This window comes from Lepidochelys olivacea, assembly GCF_965140295.1.
Source record: "Lepidochelys olivacea isolate rLepOli2 genome assembly, chromosome: 23".
NCBI lineage: Eukaryota > Metazoa > Chordata > Testudines > Cheloniidae > Lepidochelys > Lepidochelys olivacea.
The window spans coordinates 10,874,880-10,896,152 of NC_140433.1; the positions used below are offsets into that span (position 1 = coordinate 10,874,880).

Here is a 21,273-nt window from a genome sequence, read left to right on the forward strand (position 1 = left end):
GAAAGTGTGGGCCCCTTACTGAATGAGGGAGGCAACCTAGTGACAGAGGATGTGGAAAAAGCTAATGTACTCAATGCTTTTTTTGCCTCTGTCTTCACTAACAAGGTCAGCTCCCAGACTGCTGCGCTGGGCATCACAACATGGGGAATAGATGGCCAGCCCTCTGGAGAAAGAGGTGGTTAGGGACTATTTAGAAAAGCTGGATGTGCACAAGTCCATGGGGCCAGATGTGTTGCATCCGAGAGTGCTAAAGGAATTGGCGGATGTGATTGCAAAGCCATTGGCCATTATCTATGAAAACTCATGGCGATCGGGGGAAGTCCCGGAAGATTGGAAAAAGGCTAAGGTAGTGCCCATCTTTAAAAAAGGGAAGAAGGAGGATCCTGGGAACTACAGGCCGGTCAGCCTCACCTCCGTCCCCAGAAAAATCATGGAGCATGTCCTCAAGGAATCAATTCTGAAGCACTTAGACAAGAGGAAAGTGATCAGGAACAGTCAGCATGGATTCACCAAGGGAAAGTCATGCCTAATCTAATTGCCTTCTATGATGAGATAACTGGTTCTGTGGATGAAGGGAAAGCAGCGGACGTGTTATTCCTCGACTTTAGCAAAGCTTTTGACACGGTCTCCCAAGTATTCTTCCAAGCAAGTTAAAGAAGTATGGACTGGATGGATGCACTACAAGGTGGGTAGAAAGTTGGCTAGATTGTCGGGCTCAACGGGTAGTGATCAATGGCTCCATGTCTAGTTGGCAGCCGGTATCTAGCGGAGTGCCCGAAGGGTTGGTCCTGAGGCCGGTTTTGTTCAATATCTTCATTAATGATCTGGAGGATGGTGTGGATTGCACCCTCAGCAAGTTTCCGGATGACACTAAACTGGGAGGAGTGGTAAATACGCTGGAGGGTAGGGATAGGATATAGAGGGACCTAGACAAATTGGAGGATTGGGCCAAAAGAAATCTGATAAGGTTCAACAAGGACAAGTGCAGAGTCCTGCACTTAGGACGGAAGAATCCAATGCACCGCTACAGACTAAGGACCGAATGGCTCGGCAGCAGTTCTGCAGAGAAGGACCTAGGGGTGACAGTGGACGAGAAGCTGGATATGAGTCAACAGTGTGCCCTTGTTGCCAAGAAGGCCAATGGCATTTTGGGATGTATAAGTAGGGGAATTGCCAGCAGATCGAGGGACGTGATCGTTCCCCTCTATTCGACATTGGTGAGGCCTCATCTGGAGTACTGTGTCCAGTTTTGGGCCCCACACTACAAGAAGGATGTGGATAAATTGGAGAGAGTCCAGCAAAGTGCAACAAAAATGATTAGGGGTCTGGAACACATGAGTTATGAGGAGAGGCTGAGGGAACTGGGATTGTTTAGTCTGCAGAAGAGAAGAATGAGGGGGGATTTGATAGCTGCTTTCAACTACCTGAGAGGTGGTTCCAGAGAGGATGGTTCTAGACTATTCTCAGTGGTAGAAGAGGACAGGACAAGGAGTAATGGTCTCAAGTTGCAGCGCGGGAGGTTTAGGTTGGATATTAGGAAAAACTTTTTCACTACGAGGGTGGTGAAACACTGGAATGTGTTACCTAGGGAGGTGGTAGAATCTCCTTCCTTAGAAGTTTTTAAGGTCAGGCTTGACAAAGCCCTGGCTGGGATGATTTAATGGGGGATTGTTCCTGCTTTGAGGAGGGGGTTGGACTAGATGACCTCCTGAGGTCCCTTCCAACCCTGATATTCTATGATTCTATGAAGTCATTATTGAAGGTAGCCTATTTCCCCTTGTTTTTTCCTACCCCCCCCCCCCAGACATTCTTGTTAAACCCTGGATTTGTGCTGGAAATGGCCCAACTTGATTATCATACACATTGTAAGGAGAGTGATCACTTTAGATAAGCTATTACCAGCAGGAGAGTGGGGTGGGGGGAGGTATTTTTTCATGCTTTGTGTGTATAAAAAGATCTTCTACACTTTCCACAGTATGCATCCGATGAAGTGAGCTGTAGCTCACGAAAGCTTATGCTCAAATAAATTTGTTAGTCTCTAAGGTTCCAGAAGTACTCCTTTTCTTTTTGCGAATACAGACTAACACGGCTGTTACTCTGAAACCTGTCATGTGAGATCTGGGGCTCCTTTTGCTGAGTGCTGCCCAGGTAAAGAGTTTGCTGAGATAGTACCACTGAGTGCCACTCAGACAAAGAGTCACTGAGATCGGGGCCCCATCGCGCTGGACGCTGCCTGGATACAGAGTCACTGAGATCAGGGTTGTGCCAGGCGCTGCCCAGACAGACAGAGATGGCAAATCCCTGTCTCAAAGTGCTGCCAATCTGAACAGCCAATAGAAGGAGCCCCACCACTCTAGGGTGATTTGGGTGATGGTTTTAAGAACTGTTGAACAGTTGCTACCCATGAACTTCAGCTTGCTCAGCTTTTTCTAAGGGACGGGGGATGGGGACCAAAAAAACAACCAACCAGTTCCTAACTGACTCACCAAAGGAGTCTATGGCAAAGTCAGGAATTGAACCAGGCCTCAGTGAGCCGAACACCTTAACCGCAAGGCTCAGCTTCCTCCGCCCCCTGCCTTACCTGGTGTGGAGCAGTAAGTCCACTTCTTGTCCACGTCGTAATTCCTGGTGGTGCTGCACCACAGGTGTCCCGAGCTCTCCCCGTCGCTGGTGCAGGTGTAGTGCATTTGTTTGTTTAGAGGAAGGGGAACGCACAGCTCTTTCCTGCCGTGTTCCCACCCAGGACTAGGGAGGCAAAGGGAGGTGGTTATAAACACTGCCAACATGCCCACCTGCCTACGGACTAACGGATGCTACATCCCAGTATGGCCCGGACACCCATCACGAACAGCCAAGAAATCTCATGTAGGCTTTCATGGATTCATAGATCCCAAGGCCAGACAGGACCACTGGGATCATCTAGTCTGAAGTCATGTAGAACACAGGCCAGCGAGTGTTCCCCGATTCTCTCTGTGTTGAACCCAATGACTTGGGTTCCACTAAAGTATCTTCTAGAATGGCATCCAGTTTGGATTTGAAGACATCATCATGGCTAAAGAATCTTTCAGGAAGGCCAACAGGAACCTGGCTTCCCAAAACCCACTGACCCTATCGGTTCTAGATCTAATTTTCTGGCTTCTCCTAGACCCTGGCCTTGAACTTTCCCTGAAGGAATCCTTAGAGGCTCATTCAGGTGCTGGAAAGGGCGTGTTGCAAGCCACAATCCCACCCATCAATCACGTAGACTCCAATTGCCCAATTCCCATTGGCATCAAAGTGTCACAACTCCTCACTGGCTCAGGAGCACAGCAGAGATTCAGTGAAACCAAAATGTGTTGTGAATTTCTGTCAGTTTTGTCAGATTGTTCGTGTCGGAAAAATGATGAGAAACATTCAGAAAAAATCTATACTCCAATTCGAAATGACTTTTGCTTTCAAAATGTCTTCTTTTCTCTTAAACCCCAAATGTAGAAAGTTTAAAAAATGCTCAAACTTGAAATGAAATGTTCTGCTCAACCCAAAGGGATTTTTTCCCTTAAATTTTCAGTTCAATGAAAATTTTTAAAAAATCATTTTTCTGGATAACCCAAAACAAACATTTTTGTAACTTTTGGACTCGCTGAAAATTTCAGACATTTCGTCTTAGGCATCCGCTCGAAACCATTTCCCTGACTTTGCAATGGAATGACAATTAAAAAAATTTAAAAAAAGAACTTTCATGATCCACCTGAAATGATTTTTTCCCTCTGGTTTTTGGGTTCACTGATAATTTCGAAAACATTCATTTTCATGGCAACCCACAAGTTTCCCCCCTGATTTTTCAGAATCATCATCAAGCCACAAATTAGTTATTTTCCCAACTGAGAGAACATAGGAAGCGGACTGGACACATTACTGGTATCGGGGCAGTAGCTCCACAGCTTATTCCGGTCGTAATTGTGGGTTGTGGCGCACCAGAAATGTCCCATCTTGTCTCCAGCGTTGGTGCAGGTGTAAAATAGCTGTTTTTTGTAGACAAAAGGAAACGTGCAGCGCTGGCCATTGGAGTTCCCCCCGTAGGCTGCAAAGGCAATGAGCAAAGCAGAGTGAATGCGAAAAAGTTTTCTTAGCAAAAAAGAAAAGCCGGTGTGTGGGTGTGTGTGTATGTGTGTCTCATCTCACTGCTGCAGTGAAAGCCAAAGATAATTTTTTACAATGGATGAATGGCATTGTGGTCAGCCCAGGGTTCCATCTAGCCTGCTCTCCCATCTCTGGTGGCCACATTACAAGGAGGTGCTAGGCAATTTGGCTGCACGGGGGAAGCCATTTGTAGCACACAACCCCTCCAGCGAGCTCCATTTGGCCTGCAAGACCGGGTGACAGCACTCCCTGTGCTAGGGGAGGGAGATGGGACATACCAGCACGTCCTCCACAAACTCTTACCTCTGTGCCAACACAGAGTGCTCTGATTGCAGCTGGGACTCACCCTCGCTAAAGCAGAAGCACCGGAGATGGTCTTTGTCGTAGTTGGGAGTGGTAGCACACCAGGGCCTTCCCATCTGGTCATCGACAGCCATACAGCTGTGGTGGGTCTTACCCTTATAGATGAAAGGGAAGACACAAGGGGAGCTCTCCGAACTCCCCCCCCACCACTGGTGGAGAAAGAGGCAAGGAAGGAAAGGGTTAAAACAGGACAGAAGGCAGGATGCAGGGTGGGCAATTTGCTGGGAGAACTGAGTGCGAATTTTCCCAACAAAACAATTTTTTAATGTGGAAAAATGCCAGTTGCTGGGGTGGGTTCCAGGAAGACTGTGGCCGAACGCCTGGACATGGGCCAGACCCAGGGCTGGTCGCTGTCCTCGGTTGTGCAGGCCGTGTAGACCTTGCCATTGTAGGTGAAGGGGAAGACGCAGGGGGCAGAGTCGGAGCCTGGCCATGAACAAGGGGCAGAGATCAGAAAAGGGGGAGATGGCCACCAGGAGGCCCCTCAAAGACTAGCAGGGAGAGCCCTGGGCTGGGGGTCAGGATGCCTGGGAGGAGAGGGGAGGGGAGTGTAGTGGTTAGAGCAGGGGGGATGGAATCCAGGACTCCTGGGTTCTCTCCCTGGCTCTGGGAAGGGAGCAGAGTGTAGTGGTCAGAGCAGGGTGGGCTGAGAAACTCCTGCTGTCCTTCTCTGACCCCCTGGTATGTCACGCACTACTTCACAAAACACACTGTTTCAGAGTAGCAGCCGTGTTAGTCTGTATTTGCAAAAAGAAAAGGAGGACTTGTGGCACAGCTCACTTAGAATCATAGAATATCAGGGTTGGAAGGGACCTCAGGAGGTCATCTAGTCCAACCCCCTGCTCGAAGCAGGACCAACCACAATTTTTGCTCCAAATGGCCCCCTCAAGGATTGAACTGACAACCCTGGGTTTAACAGGCCAATGCTCAAACCACTGAGCTATCCCTCCCCCAAAACATCACATCCCTGCATTGGCCGGGAATTGAACGCGGGTCAACTGCTTGGAAGGCAGCTATGCTCACCACTATACCACCAATGCATCTAACTTCACTGAAAGCTCATGCTCAAATAAATTGGTTAGTCTCTAAGGTGCCACAGGTCCTCCTTTTCTTTTTGCGAAAACACACTGTGCTACTCTACACAACGACAACATGACCCACTGCACTACACAAGCACACTGCCACACGGCATCCACTACACCACAGACCCCACGCCATGCCACTAATCAGCAACACACTGCTCCACTACCCACAGTGTATTACACTCTGCAACTCAACAGTACCCTGAAGAACACCACACTGCACAATGCGCTGCTCCACAACACAGTTTGTTACATTTCACACCACACAGCTACAGACTGCTCCTCAGTTCACACTCTCCTACACTGCTCCACATCACAGAATCTACTACACAACACAACAGTCAGCTCCACAACACAACAGCACACTTCTCCACAACATGCATTCTATTACACAACAAAACACACTGCTCCACATCACAACACACTGCTCCACAACATGCACTCCACTCCACTATACAACACACCACTCCCCAACTGCACTGCAACACACTGCTCCACAACTCATACTTTAGAACACAACACAGCAGCACACTGCTCCACAACACAACAGCACACTGCTCCAGAACATGCACTCCGCTGCACACCAACACCCTGCTGCACAGCCACACACTCTACCACACTACACACCAACACACACCGACCTGAGACAGCCCCTGCCTCTCTTACCCTGGGTCCCTTTGCGAGCAGTGCCAGGGTCCAGGCCAGGATGCATGTGGCTGGGAGCGAAGCCATTGTCCTGTCCTCACTGTCCCGGTCCTGGAGCCCCAGCCCCATATATACGGCCTCCCTTGGGGGCTCTTCCCCTTGGCTGCTCCCCAGGGGATTCCCTGTTCACCAGATGGTTTGCCACCTCACTACCCTACCATGCCCATGGCATATCATGAATCCTCTATTTCCTGAAACCTGAGCCCCCCTTGCCCACTTGCCTTAGCCAGGCTGTCTCATTGTCCTCCCCAAAGCCACCCCCAAAGCCCAGGGGACCAGATCCACAAAGGGATTCAAAATCAGTGGAAATTAGTTGCTTAAATACCCACATGGATCCACAGAAGGGAGAGATTCAATCCCTCCAGGATACGGCAGCCGGGAATTTTTGCCACAAATATCCAGCTGGAAAGACAGCTCCTGTGCAAGAGAAACAGCACAGAAGAAATTGTCAAGATTTCAATTTTTTAGGATGGAAATTGTTCTGAGATGGCGACTTTGCAGGATGGGGTATTTGGGAGATTTTGACTTTTCAGGATGGGAAATTTTGTCAAAATATCGACAATTTTCACAGCAGGGGAAATCCATTGCCTTCCCACTTCTACTCCTGCACCACATCTATATAGCAACCATGGCTCCCCGGCCCCTCCCTGCTCCTCAGCAGTTTTACACTGAGCCATGTTCCCCTCCCCAGCAAACTACAGGAGCAAGCATGGTTAGCTTTCTGCTGTAGTAGGTTGTTATCCTCTCTCCAGCCCTAAAGGAGGAATGCCAGCCGCTGTCCATACCCCTGCATGAAAGCAGCAGCTTGTCAAAGTCAACTGACGCTGCTCTCAGCATCTCTGACAATCAGTTTATCACCAGGAGCCACTCCTTCTTGGATCACGCCCATTACACAAGTTCCTTGCCAGAATTTGGGGCCTTGGTGCAGTTGGCACCATTCCATGGCAAACAGGCAATTCTGAGGAACATGAGCATTACCTAGGTCTGTTTACATGCCCACCCACTAATTCCTGAGTATATTTCCTTTCCACCAAGCAAACCTGGCAGCTGGTGTCTGGCAGCTGGTCCTTAGGAGGAAAGCATCTGTCACAATGAATTCATCACAGTGTATGGTTCCTGCCACCAAGGGCTGGGAAAAACAGTGCGAGGGGGCTGTGGGTCGGGATTGAGGAGCACCGATGGAGTCGGGGGAGAGGAAGGAGACCAGGACCAGGTTACCAGGGGGGTTACAAGATATAAGGAGAGACATTGCAACAGCTGGGGGTGTGGGGAGCAAGGCTAGGATAGCAGAGGCTGTAGGTTGGGATTGAAGGGCACTGGTTGTAGAGATGGCAGGGAGGAAGCAGCCCAGACACAGAGTCACCGAGATCAGGGCCCCCTCACACTGGGTGCTGCCCAGACACAGAGTCACTGAGATTAGGGCCCCCTCGCACTGGGTGTTGCCCAGACAAAGAGTCACTGAGATCGGGGCCCCGTCGTGCCGGGCGCTGCCCAGACACAGGGTCACCGAGATCGGGGCCTCATCACACTAAGTGCTGTACAGACACAGAATAAGAGACAGTCCCTGACCCCAGAATTTCACAGTTTTAATGGGCAGCACATAGGATGAAAGGAAAACTCTCCTCCCCCTACTACAGTTGAAGAACAGAGGCTATGGGGACGCAGAGGGACTTGTCCAGGTCTTGTGGTGCTGGGAGCTGAGCCCTGATCTTCTACATCACAAACCAAGAAACCAATTCTTCCTGTGGGGAAAACTGAGGCACACTGCAACCTCAAACCTCAAAGGCACTTAGGAATCTAAATCCCATTGGTTTCCATGCAATCCAGGTGCCTAATTCCCTTTGGGGATCTACAGTCTGCTCACGGTCAGACAGTGACTTGCTAGAAGAGTAGAATCAGCTGTCTTAAAGCCCACCCACATGGGGGAGCACTGCGGAGGCTGATGGGATATATATATACTGCCCCCACCTGAAGAACCTGACAGAGAACCCAGCCGGATCCATTCGGGAGGGATGGGGGGTGATGAAGTGGGGATTTCTTGTAATATTTTGTATGAATAGCCTATCTGCCTCAGTTTCCCCTGTATGCAGCATTATCTAGGTGGTGGGAAAAGGTTGGTTACTCTCTGCAGAGACCCAGGTGTGCTGGACGCCCAGGTGGCCAGGGCCTGGGCCCTGGGTCATGGAGAGTAAGCAAAGACAATGGTCAGGCCAATTGTCCAGACATTTGGTACCTAGCAACTAAGGACCATGGCCGATCCCGCTGCAGGAAGCTGGACAGGTTTCCCCAGAAGACCAAAGGACTGAGGAGGGATCAGGTGGCGGCTGTTACATGTGGGGCAGCTGGCAGATGGAAACTTTCCTGAACTTTGAGTTCGCTTGCCTATTTGATTTTTCACATGCTTACTAATATATGCAAACAAAGGACAAAGAGACTGTGTATGTTGCTTCTGCCTGGCTAGCTGGGTTTGTTACAGATAAGAGCAGTTAAAGAGTTACTGGACATGGTGGGAGTGTAATATATGAGTACACACTTGCAGATTGCCTCAGCTCTTATCTCAAGGCAAGATTAGAAAGGCCAAGGCACAAAACGAGATTAAACTATCTAGGGACATAAAGGGTAACAAGAAAACAGCCTACAAATACATTAGAAGCAAGAGGAAATCCAAGGACAGAGTTATTCAATGAGGGCAGAAAGACAATAACAGAAAATGTGGAAATGGCAGAGGTGATTAATGACTTCTTTGTTTTGGTTTTCACCAAGAAGGTTGGTGGTGATTGGACATCTAACATAGTGAATGCCAGTGAAAATGAGGTAGGATCAGAGTCTAAAATAGGGAAAGAACAAATCAAAAATTACTTATCCAAGTTAGATGTCTTCAAATCACCAGGGTCTGATGAAATGCATCCTAGAATCCTCAAGGAGCTGACTGAGGAGATATCTGAGCCATTAGCAATTATCTTTCAAAAGTCATGGAAGATGGGAGACATTCCAGAAGACTGGGAAAGGGCAAATATAGTGCCCATCTATAACAAGGGAAATAAGGACAACCTGGGGAATTACAGACCAGTCAGCTTAACTTCTGTACCTGGAAAGATAATGGGGCAAATAATCAAGAAATCAATTTGCAAACACCTGGAAGATAATGAGGTGATAAGTAACTGTCAGCTTGGATTTGTCAAGAACAAATCATGTCAGACCAACCTGATAGCTTTCTTTGACAGGGTAACCAGCCTTGTGGATGCGGGGAAGCAGTAGATGTGGTATATCTTGACTTTAGTAGGGCTTTTGATATTCTCTCACATGACCATCTCATAAACAAACTAGGGAAATACAACCTAGATGGAGCTACTATAGGGTGGGTGCATAACTAGTTGGAAAATCATTCCCAGAGAGTAGTTATCAATGGTTCACAGTCGTGCTGGAAGGACATAACGAGTGGGGTCCCACAGGGATTGGTTCTGAGTCCAGTTCTGTTCAATATTTTCATCAATGATTTAGATAATGGCATAGAGTATACTTATAAAGTTTGTGGATGATACCAAGCTGGGAGGGGTTGCAAGGAGGATAGGATTATAATTTAAAATGATCTGAACAAACTGGAGAAATGGTCTGAAGTAAATAGGATGAAATTCAGTAAGGACAAATGCAAAGTACTCCATTTAGGAAGGAACAATCAGTTGCACACATACAAAATGGGAAATGACGGCCTAGGAAGGAGTACTGCGGAAAGGGATCTGGGGGTCAGAGTGGATCACAAGCTAAATATGAGTCAACAGTGTAACACTGTTGCAAAAAAAGCAAACGTCATTCTGGGCTGTATTAGCAGGAGTGTTGTAAACCAGACAGGAGAAGTAATTCTTCCGCTCTACTCCGCACTGATTAGGCCTCAACTGGAGGGCTCACACAGAGGGGAACACTGGAGGGAAAGAAAAGCCAGTGTTCTCAGTGGTAGCTGATGACAGAACGAGGAGTAATGGTCTCAAGTTGCAGTGGGGGAGGTTTAGGTTGGATATTAGGAAAAACTTTTTCACTAGGAGGGTGGTGAAACACTGGAATGCGTTACCTAGGGAGGTGGTGGAATCTCCTTCCTTAGAAGTTTTTAAGGTCAGGCTTGACAAAGCCCTGGCTGGGATTATTTAACTGGGAATTGGTCCTGCTTTGAGCAGGGGGTTGGACTAGATGACCTCCTGAGGTCCCTTCCAACCCTGATATTCTATGATTCATTCTCTCAGCAGTTCCTGAGACCTTACCCTTTCTCTCAGGGGTCCCAGCATAAAACTCCCTCCTGCTGCAGGCAAATACTTTAACCTGAGCTCCATGGAAAAAATCATTACCAAGGAGCAGGGCAAATAGGAGGTGTTCCATTACCCCCACAGTCAAAACACTTTCCAAACCTTCCCACACCACATAGATTTTAGCTAGTGATACAAAGAATCTGCTTTCGCCCACCCCCACAATCTCTGCCATTTGGCCAGGTAACATATGGGCCTTTGGGACCACCCTCTGCCTACCCAGAGAGTTCTGGGCCCCTGTATCCTTCTGCCCCAAGTACTCCCTGCTGTTAATTTGGACAGCCTTAACAAGCTCCATATCTGGTTCTGCAGAGGCTACCCTCAGAGAACCAATATGGTAGGTTTCAATTGCTTGGGGGGGTTCTGTGGTGAGGACAGCAGGACTAACATGAGCTATTGGTTGCCTGCTTCCTCCTAGCACAGGGCATTTATTCCTCAGGTGGTCAGTGGAATTACACTGATCGCACCTTTTGGGCTCTTCTGCTTTTACAGGAGATTTGGGATGAGGGTTAGAGGAATGTTTTTGGGTAAGGGAATGTTTAGGCTCCCAACCCCCTTCTCTCTTCCCAGGGGCAAAATGGGATCCTCCCTTCCCACCAGTTTTAAACCCCCTTTTCTGTGGCCTGCCCTCAATAGATGCCTGAGTTTCTTCAAAGGCATCAGCAAGAGATGCCATCTCATCCACAGACTTTACATCCTTGTCCCATAGACACAGCTTCACATCAGCCTAACATACGCTAAGGAAATGCTCTTGAGCAACAAGATCCAACATCCCCTCAAAACTTGCCACCTCTTTGTCCCTCACCCATTTTCCAACAAATCTTTCATTTTGTTCACATATTCCCCATTACTCATCCCAATATCCCTCTTAAGGTTCCTAAATTTAACTCTATCTGTTTTAGGGGTAATCTGAAAACTTTGCAAAACAGTATCTTTAAATTTACAGGTTTCAGAGTAGCAGTGGTGTTAGTCTGTATTCACAAAAAGAACAGGAGGACTTGTGGCACCTTAGAGACTAACACATTTATTTGAGCATGAGCTTTCGTGAGCTACAGCCAATGAAGTGAGCTGCAGCTCACGAAAGCTGAAATAAATGTGTTAGTTTCTAAGGTGCCACAAGTCCTCCTTTTTTAAACTTACAATAGTCTAAGGCATCTTCACTAGGCATTCCATTGAATACATTTCGAGCTTTACCAGTTAATTTCGCAATCAGGGTAGGAACTCTCTTGTCACCGGGGATTTCATATATTACAAACAGCCTGTCGAAGGTGGTCAGATATTCAGCACTATCATCCTCTTCACTGTATGCAGGACAGACGTGTTCCCATTTGCGGATTTTTGGAGTGATGGGCGCGATTGGGGTCGGGGGGTTCTGGGTCTGCTTGTCTAGCAGGGCCAGTTGCTGTTTTCTCTCTCTTCCTCTTTCTTCTTTCATTCCCTTTTCTTCTTCCCTGGCCCTTCTCTGTGCAGCCTCCTCTCTGGCTGCCTCTTTTTCTTTTTCTTCTCTCTCTCTTTTTCCTTTAGCTCAGGTTCTTTCAGTTGCAATGCTCTCTAGTGCTCCCTCTCCTTTTCTGCCACTCAAAAAGCTCCAACTTTGCAATCGCTACACTGCTTTCCCTCATTTTCCTGCTTTACTGTTCTTACTTCCCTTTTCCCTAAATAAGCAAACAGGAAATAACAAAACTGTGACCTCTTCCTGGCTGTTCCTAGGCACTGCACTTAAGACTCACTTAAAATCACAAATATCCAGTGCTTGAAGTGTGAACTCCAGTTGGAGTAACAAGTTGCACATACACCCCGCTCGCTGCACCACTGTGACGTTCCCCTCTGGTGTTATCTGGATCGGTGATCTGCTCGGTCACTCCAATCCTTGATTCTGGGAGCCAGCCGTACCCTGCTCTGCTGTGAGAACCCCCACTCCCGGGCTGTTCACACACAGCCTCTGGCATGTAAGCTGCTTGGATTGTGCAACCGAATGACACCAGCCAATATCTCCAGTCTCAGCCCTGGTCTACACTACGAGGTTAGGTCAAATTTAGCCGCGTTAGGTTAATTTTATAAACAATGCGGCTACACAACCAACCCCATTCCATCAACCTAAAGCGCTCTTAAAATTGACGGCTGTACTCCTCCCAACCAGGGGAGTAGCGCTAAAATCGACCTGGCTGGGTTGAATTTGGGGTAGTGCAGATGCAGCATTGTGAAATTCAACAGAATTGGCCTCCAGGAGCTATCCCACAGTGCTCCAGTGTGATCACTCTGGACAGCACTTTCAACTCCGATGCACTAGCCAGGTACAAAGGAAAAGCCCCGGGAACTTTTGAATTTCATTTCCTGTTTGGTCAGCATGGCGAGCTCAGCAGAAGAGGTGACCATGCAGTCCCAGAATCGCAAACGAGCTCCAGCATGGAGCGAACAGGAGACCCTGGATCTGATTGCTGTATGGGGAGAAGAATCTGTGTAGGCAGAACTCTGATCCAGCAGAAGAAATGCTGATGTATGTGCCAAAATCACACAGGGCATGGTGGAGAGAGGCTACACCAGGGACACACAGGAGTGCCGTGTGAACGTCAAGGAGCTCAGGCAAGCCTACCAAAAGACAAAGGAGGCAAATGGTTGCTCCGGGTCAGAGCCCCAGACATGCCGTTTCTATGATCAGCTGCATACCATTCTGGGGGGGACCCAACCAGTACCCCACCACTGTCCATGGACACCTGCAAGGGGGGGAGTCTCACGCAACACAGAGGAGGATTTTGTGGATGAGGAAGAGGAGGAGGAGAATGCGCAGCAGGCAAGCGGACATCAAGGGACATCATCATAGGGCCTAATCACATCAGCCACAGTATCAGAGGCTCGTTCACCTGCACATCTACCAATGTGATATACGCCATCATGTGCCAGCAATGCCCCTCTGCCATGTACATTGGTCAAACTGGACAGTCTCTACGTAAAAGAATAAATGGACACAAATCAGACGTCAAGAATTATAACATTCAAAAGCCAGTCGGAGAACACTTCAGTCTTTCTGGTCACTCGATTACAGACCTAAAAGTGGCAATACTTCAACAACTGGAAATGGCCCACCTTGTTTATCCCTACAAAAAGCTCCCCCCACCCACTCTCCTGCTGGTGATAGCTCACCTTAAGTGATCACTCTCATTACAGTGTGTGTGGTAACACCCATTGTTTCATGTTCTCTAAGGATATAAATCTCCCCACTGTATTTTCCACTGAATGCATCCAGTGAAGTGGGCTGTAGCTCAAGAAAGCTTATGCTCAAATACATTTGTTAGTCTCTAAGGTGTCACAAGTCCTCCTTTTCTTTTTGCGAATACAGACTAACACAGCTGCTATTCTGAAACCTGTCACACAAACTTAGATGCTTCTCACCACAGGCTGGCTGGTTGTCCTTCAGCCTGTTGTCCCCTTTGATCTGTCACTTGGTGGTGGTGTCTGTAGATGGAGGTGGAAGAGAGAGGAAGAGCATGGAAAACGTCTCTCCTTTTATCATGTTCTTTCTTCCCCCTTGGCTTCAACCCCCGCCCTTCAGAATCAGGTGAGCATTACCTCATTGCAGTCCCAAGCTGACCAAAGGAAGGGGGGTGACTCACTCGAGAGTACAACAGATCCTTTTGTGCTGCCTAGGCCAGCCCCCTGTGTTCCTGTGAGGCGAGGCTGGGCTGGGTTTGTCCCATTTATGTCCTGGTGAGGGGTGAACTGTCTCTCTGTTCTTGGAGAGTTTTTTCCTGGGCTTATTTTAGGTCATGAAGATACATTTTCAGCCTCATAACTATATTCATGAAATTACAGTTGGTAACATTACTTGTAACAATGATTAACATCACTATAACAACAATGCTCAGTGCATCATGAGCCTTCCGAAGACACCCAACATGACAAACTTTGCATTGGATACCACACAATCATTTTACGTGGATGAACATGGGGTGCTTGGTGTTCCCCCGAGATACAGAGTGTCACAGGGTGCATTTCAGGTACAATTAGGCCTGCTAAGGTGGCGGGGGTGGGACACTGGGAAACAAGGCTCTGTGGCGTGGGAGTTATGGGACACCTGTTTGCTGGAAACTAACCCCAATAAACATTGCATTGCCTGCACTCCTGGTCTTCTGCTTTCTGTCTGAGTGACACAAACCAGGAGAGAGGGTGAAGGGAAAGCCCTCTAACACCACCAATCAATTTCTCCCTGCCTGAAGAACTTCCTCCCTTTTGTAATCCATAGTTTGTTTATCAGCTATCAATCAATCAATCAATCTCCCAAATCAATAACCGCCCTGGGTCTGTAATCTATGAGTTCTGGGTGCACTACCCAATCAATCAATCAATCAATCAATCAATCAATCAATCAATCAATCAATCAATCCCTGACGCAGTAACCAGCTCAGGTCTTTAATCCATGGCTTCCATGTGAGCTAACATAGAATCATAGAATCATAGAATATCAGGGTTGGAAGGGACCCCAGAAGGTCATCTAGTCCAACCCCCTGCTCGAAGCAGGACCAATTCCCAGTTAAATCATCCCAGCCAGGGCTTTGTCAAGCCTGACCTTAAAAACCTCTAAGGAAGGAGATTCTACCACCTCCCTAGGTAACGCATTCCAGTGTTTCACCACCCTCTTAGTGAAAAAGTTTTTCCTAATATCCAATCTAAACCTCCCCCACTGCAACTTGAGACCATTACTCCTCGTTCTGTCATCTGCTACCATTGAGAACAGTCTAGAGCCATCCTCTTTGGAACCCCCTTTCAGGTAGTTGAAAGCAGCTATCAAATCCCCCCTCATTCTTCTCTTCTGCAGGCTAAACAATCCCAGCTCCCTCAGCCTCTCCTCATAACTCATGTGTTCCAGTCCCCTAATCATTTTTGTTGCCCTTCGCTGGACTCTCTCCAATTTATCCACATCCTTCTTGAAGTGTGGGGCCCAAAACTGGACACAGTACTCCAGATGAGGCCTCACCAATGTCGAATAGAGGGGAACGATCACGTCCCTCGATCTGCTCGCTATGCCCCTACTTATACATCCCAAAATGCCATTGGCCTTCTTGGCAACAAGGGCACACTGCTGACTCATATCCAGCTTCTCGTCCACTGTCACCCCTAGGTCCTTTTCCGCAGAACTGCTGCCGAGCCATTCGGTCCCTAGTCTGTAGCTGTGCATTGGGTTCTTCCGTCCTAAGTGCAGGACCCTGCACTTATCCTTATTGAACCTCATCAGATTTCTTTTGGCCCAATCCTCCAATTTCTCTAGGTCCTTCTGTATCCTATCCCTCCCCTCCAGCGTATCTACCACTCCTCCCAGTTTAGTATCATCCGCAAATTTGCTGAGAGTGCAATCCACACCATCCTCCAGATCATTTATGAAGATATTGAACAAAACTGGCCCCAGGACCGACCCTTGGGGTACTCCACTTGATACCGGCTGCCAACTAGATATGGAGCCATTGATCACTACCCGTTGAGCCCGACAATCTAGCCAGCTTTCTACCCACCTTATAGTGCATTCATCCAGCCCATACTTCCTTAACTTGCTGACAAGAATACTGTGGGAGACCGTGTCAAAAGCTTTGCTAAAGTCAAGAAACAATACATCCACTGCTTTCCCTTCATCCACAGAACCAGTAATCTCATCATAAAAGGCGATTAGATTAGTCAGGCATGACCTTCCCTTGGTGAATCCATGCTGGCTGTTCCTGATCACTTTCCTCTCATGCAAGTGCTTCAGGATTGATTCTTTGAGGAGCTGCTCCATGATTTTTCCAGGGACTGAGGTGAGGCTGATTGGCCTGTAGTTCCCAGGATCCTCCTTCTTCCCTTTTTTAAAGATTGGCACTACATTAGCCTTTTTCCAGTCATCCGGGACTTCCCCGGTTCGTCACGAGTTTTCAAAGATGATGGCCAATGGCTCTGCAATCACAGCCGCCAATTCCTTCAGCACTCTCGGATGCAACTCGTCCAGCCCCATGGACTTGTGCATGTCCAGCTTTTCTAAATAGTCCCTAACCACCTCTATCTCCACAGAGGGCTGGCCATCTCTTCCCCATGTTGTGATGCCCAGCGCAGCAGTCTGGGAGCTGACCTTGTTAGTGAAAACAGAGGCAAAAAAAGCATTGAGTACATTAGCTTTTTCCACATCCTCTGTCACTAGGTTGCCTCCCTCATTCAGTAAGGGGCCCACACATTCCACACAGTAAGGGGCCCACACAATCAATCAATCCCCCATCAATATCCCCCTTGGGTCAGTAATCTATGGCTGCTGTAGGAGCTGCCAATCAATCGATCAATCCACCAACCAGTCCATCCCCCAGTCATTCTCCCCCGCTCCAGCCCTGTGATCTCACCAGTCCACTACAGGCTCTGCGGGGAGCCTGACTTCAGCCCTTAAACTCTGATTTCTGTTCCTCCCAACCACCCTCCTCAACCCCTGCAATGCAGGGTGGTGTCACCCAGTGGCTAGAGCCCTGGCTGTTCATCCCAAGGTTCTCCCCAGCTCTTCACAAAGGAGGCTGGGCTGGCCATTTGACAGATGGGGAAACTGAGGCATGGATCGGGGCCCTGCCCAGGGGCACGCAGCACAGCTGGGTCCATGTTGGGTGTTCAGGTGACCCTGGAGGGTCCTCTAGTACTGTGGAGGGCAGAAAATGTGTGCCTCATGTGGGCAGAAATGAGAGGGACCAAGCACCCTGGCAAGAGGCGGGCAGTGGGATTGCCCCTTTCTGAGCCACCTTTAGCAGCCATCCAGGGGGCAGTGTGGCCTAGAGGCTAAAGCCTGATTCTCAGGACTCCTGGGTTCTATTCCCTGCTGTGCCAGGCCCTTTCACTTTTTCTGCCTCAGTTTCCCTCCCTGCACAATGGGGCAAGCAGCCCTAGCCTCCCCCAACACTTGGTGTGCTGCAGTCTGGGAGAGCTGGGGAGGTGCTGTTCCATATACCCAGGGTGGGGGAAACAGGATGTCCCAGACCCACAGGGGGGCTGGTTTGGGGCAGGAGGGCCAGGCTGGAGCTGGGGAAGGCCCCATTCCCTGTGGGAGTGAGGTATGGTTGGGTCTTGGATCTTGGGGGCAGACGGTGACAGCAGAATGTTGTGGGAAGTGCAGGGGGTGGGTATGACAAGGGAAGGGGGCCAGTAGTAGGTGGTGGTGACAGGGCACAGGGCAGCGGGCTGGAGGCTCAGGGGTTTGGTCCAAGGAGGTGGAGAAGCCATGCGCTTTCCCTTAGGGACATAGTGAAGAAGGGGCCCCCCGATCTCTGGACCTGTGGCTCCGTGACTCAGGACTGTTGGCATTTGAGCCGGGATGTTTTGCTTTTTTCCTGGTAGGGTGTTAAAATGCAGGAACTTGCTCACCATGCCTGGCCAAATCTCACTGCCAAACCCACCCCCTCCCCCTGCAAAGGGCCCTGTTGGGTTTGGTTCAACCACTTCTCCTTCTCCACAAGATTATTTGCTAAAATCCCAGGGGTGGGAGTCGCTGTGTATTACAGATCCATTGGCCCTCTGTGATGTTATTGACATGAACAGTGACCGTATAGATCAGTGTTGCAACCAAGATCCTATGGTTGCCCAAAATCTTGTACAAAGGAGATCAAGTAAGGTGTCTACAAAAAGGTTGCAATTTTCTGGTTATGATTATGCTGTCTGTATGTGTGTATCATTTTTGTATTTGAAGTTATGAATACTGACTATGTACTTGGGGATTGGTCCTGCTTTGAGCAGGGGGTTGGACTAGATGACCTCCTGAGGTCCCTTCCAACCCTGATATTCTATGACTCTATGACTCTGTGACTTGTATCTCAATGTGTTTGATTCTAAGGGCACGTCTACACTGGCAAAGTTACAGAGCTGGCAGTTACAGCGCTTCTCAGATAGCGCCGAAGGAAAACCGCTGTTGTGTGTTCTGTCACAGAGTGTGGGAACGTCCGGGCCCTGCACCCCTCTTCCTGGGATTCACTCTGACTCTCAGCCAGCCAGTAAAACAGAAGGTTTATTGGACAACAGGAACACAGTCCAAAACACAGCTTGTGGGTACACCCAGGACCCCCTCAGTTAAGTTCTTCTGCGGGAGCAGGGAGCTCAGACCCGAGCCCTGGGGTTCCCTGCATTCCACCACCCAGCACCAAACTGAAAATCAAACCCCGCCACTCAATATCTCCACAAGAGGCTCTCTCCTGCAGTCTCTCTCCACATTCCCCGGGCAGAGGTGTTACCTGACCCTCCCCCTCCTGGCTCAAGTGACAGGCTCTCAGGTCTCCCATCCCCAGGGCACATTCCCAGGTCAACACTCCCCCATCCCTGCTGCGTCACATGTTCACACTGGCAGCTGCCTGTGCAATAGCACGTTCACACTTGCGGCGCTATTCGGAGCGGTGCACTCTGGGCAGCAATCCCACACAGCATCTCTTTCTCTTTTGCCGCTAAGACTTGTGGGAAGGCGGAAGGGGTCGCGGGGCATCCTAGATCCTGTCCCAATTGCCCCGTGATGCATTGCTTCACATCCCAGAAATCCCTGTCCTTCCGTCCGCATTTGGCACCATCTTTCAATGGTTTGTGTACTGTGCAAGCCTCTTTCTGGCTGCAGGAATGGATCCCGAGCTGTTGACAAGAATGCTGTTCGCACTGGCCAACACGTCACGAATGGCAGTGGAGTTATTCCTTAAACTACCAAGGCAAGAAGAGTGCGACATTGATCTCACCACACGTAGTAGCTATGACATGAGAATGCTTGTGGCATTCACGGAGGTGCAGACCACAGCGGAACGCCGCTTTTGGGCTCAGGCAACAAGCACTGAGTGGCAGGATCACATCGTGATGCACATCTGGGATGATGAGCAGTGGCTGCAGAAATTTTGCAAGAGGAATGCCACATTCATGGGACAGTGTGATGAGCTCTCACCAGCCCCATGGTGCAAGGACATGAGAATGAGAGCTGCCCTGCCATTGGAGAAACACGTGGCGATTGCACTGTGGAAGCTGGCTACTCCAGGCTGCTACCGATCAGTCGCTAACCAGTTTGGAGTGGGAAAGTCGACCACTGGATTTTTGTTGATGGAAGTGTGCAGGGCCATTAATGGCATCCTGCTCCAAAAGACCGTGACTCTGGGCAACGTGCGTGAGATTGTGGATGTCTTTGCACAAATGGGCTTCCCTAACTGCGGAGGGACGACAGATTGCACGCAAATTCCAATTCTGGCACCAGACCACCTAGCCACCGAGTACATTAATCGCAAGGGGTATTTCTCAATGGTTCTCCAGTTGCTTGTGGATCACCGTAGGCATTTCAGAGACATTAACGCAGGCTGGTCTGGAAAGGTGCATGACGCACGCATCTTTCAGAACACTGGCCTGTTCAAGAAGCCGCAAGCAGGGACTTTTTCCCCAGACCAGAAGATCACCACAGGGGAAGTCGAAATGCCCATTGTGATCCTGGGAGACCCCGCCTACACCTTAATACTGTGGCTCATGAAGCCATACACAGGGCAACTTGACAGCAGTAAGGAGCAGTTCAACAACAGGCTGACCAAGTGGAGAATGATTGTGGATTGTGCATTTGGCTGTTTAAAAGGCCACTGGTGAAGTTTGTATGGGAAGCTGGACATGGCTGATGACAATATTCCTATGCTTATAGCCATGTGCTGTACGCTCCATAGTATTTGTGAAGGGAAGGGTGAAAGCTTCCCTGAGAGCTGGACCACAGAGGCTCAGCGCATGGAGGCTGAGTTTGAACAGCAAGAGACCAGGGCTATTAGAGGGGTACAGCGCGGGGCCATAAGGATCAGGGATGCTTTGAGGTAGAAATTTGAAGCTGAAAGCCACTAATATTTGTTGCTATGCTCGGGATTGCAATGCTTGTAATGCTAGGAGGTTATTGGTGCACATGATGCAAGAAGGGGCCTTAACATAACTGTATGTTGCTTTGCAGTGCTCTTTTTGCTTTCACTTAATAGAATAAAGATTGCTTTCAAACAAACACAATTCTTTTACTGAAAGACAACAACCAGAGGAGAGAGCCAAATGAAAAAATTCATCAGCAGGGAGGGGGATGGGAGAATGGAAGGAATGGGGGAATGGAAGGTCTCAAAAGGAGGAGGGGTCCCGGGATGGCTACAGATTTGTGTATGTCCAGGGATTGTACCCAACCTTCTCCTTTGGAGTATGATGCAGTGGGGCCAAACTGCAGAGGGATGGGTGTTGAGTGCAGGGGGTATTGGGAGTCCACACTGCTGGACTGTGAGGAGGGAGGAGTGGAATGCGGCGGGTAGAGAGTGGAGCCAGGAGGTCGATAACAGTGTGTTGGCGGTGTGTGGGGGGAGCTCATAGGAAAGAATTTTACAACAGCAGCTGCAGGGGAGGGCGGGCGCAGAGCTGCTCGGTTTGAAGAGCTAGTACCACCTGGAGCGTGTCCACTTGGCGCTCCATAACTGCTAAAAGCCACTCCATGGCTTCCTTCTGGTGTGCCTCATTCTCCTTTCGTTCCCTCTTCTCGCTGTTCCACCTCTCCTTCAATTCCTTTTTCTCAGCAGCAAACTGCATCCTTTTTCTCTGCATCACTGTAGAGTGGCCTGATAATCATTCCTGTTCCCACACTTTCCACAGGAGGTGATCATTATGGAAGATATCTTGCTGCTGAGGGTGAGCAGGGAATCAAGGGAGGGTCTTCTCCAAACATGCGGCTTCCGCCCTGGCCCCTATGCGGCTAGCCT

At 49.1% G+C, this 21,273-nt stretch overlaps 1 protein-coding gene across 1 annotated transcript in view; it reads right to left on the reverse strand.

Moving 5' to 3' along the window:
• Positions 1–11,925, reverse strand: part of LOC311511998 (matrix metalloproteinase-9-like) — a 34,267-nt gene extending 22,342 nt beyond the window's left edge. The window contains exons 1-5 of the mRNA XM_084612969.1: positions 11,759–11,925; positions 6,599–6,686; positions 4,466–4,631; positions 3,896–4,060; positions 2,582–2,745 (exon numbers count right to left, since the gene is read on the reverse strand). Of these exons, the coding sequence (XP_084469095.1) occupies positions 2,696–2,745; positions 3,896–4,060; positions 4,466–4,556 (306 nt within the window). The 5' untranslated portion in view covers positions 4,557–4,631; positions 6,599–6,686; positions 11,759–11,925 and the 3' untranslated portion in view covers positions 2,582–2,695. The remainder of the gene's footprint in view (positions 1–2,581; positions 2,746–3,895; positions 4,061–4,465; positions 4,632–6,598; positions 6,687–11,758) is intronic.
• Between the last annotated feature and the right edge of the window lie 9,348 nt (positions 11,926–21,273).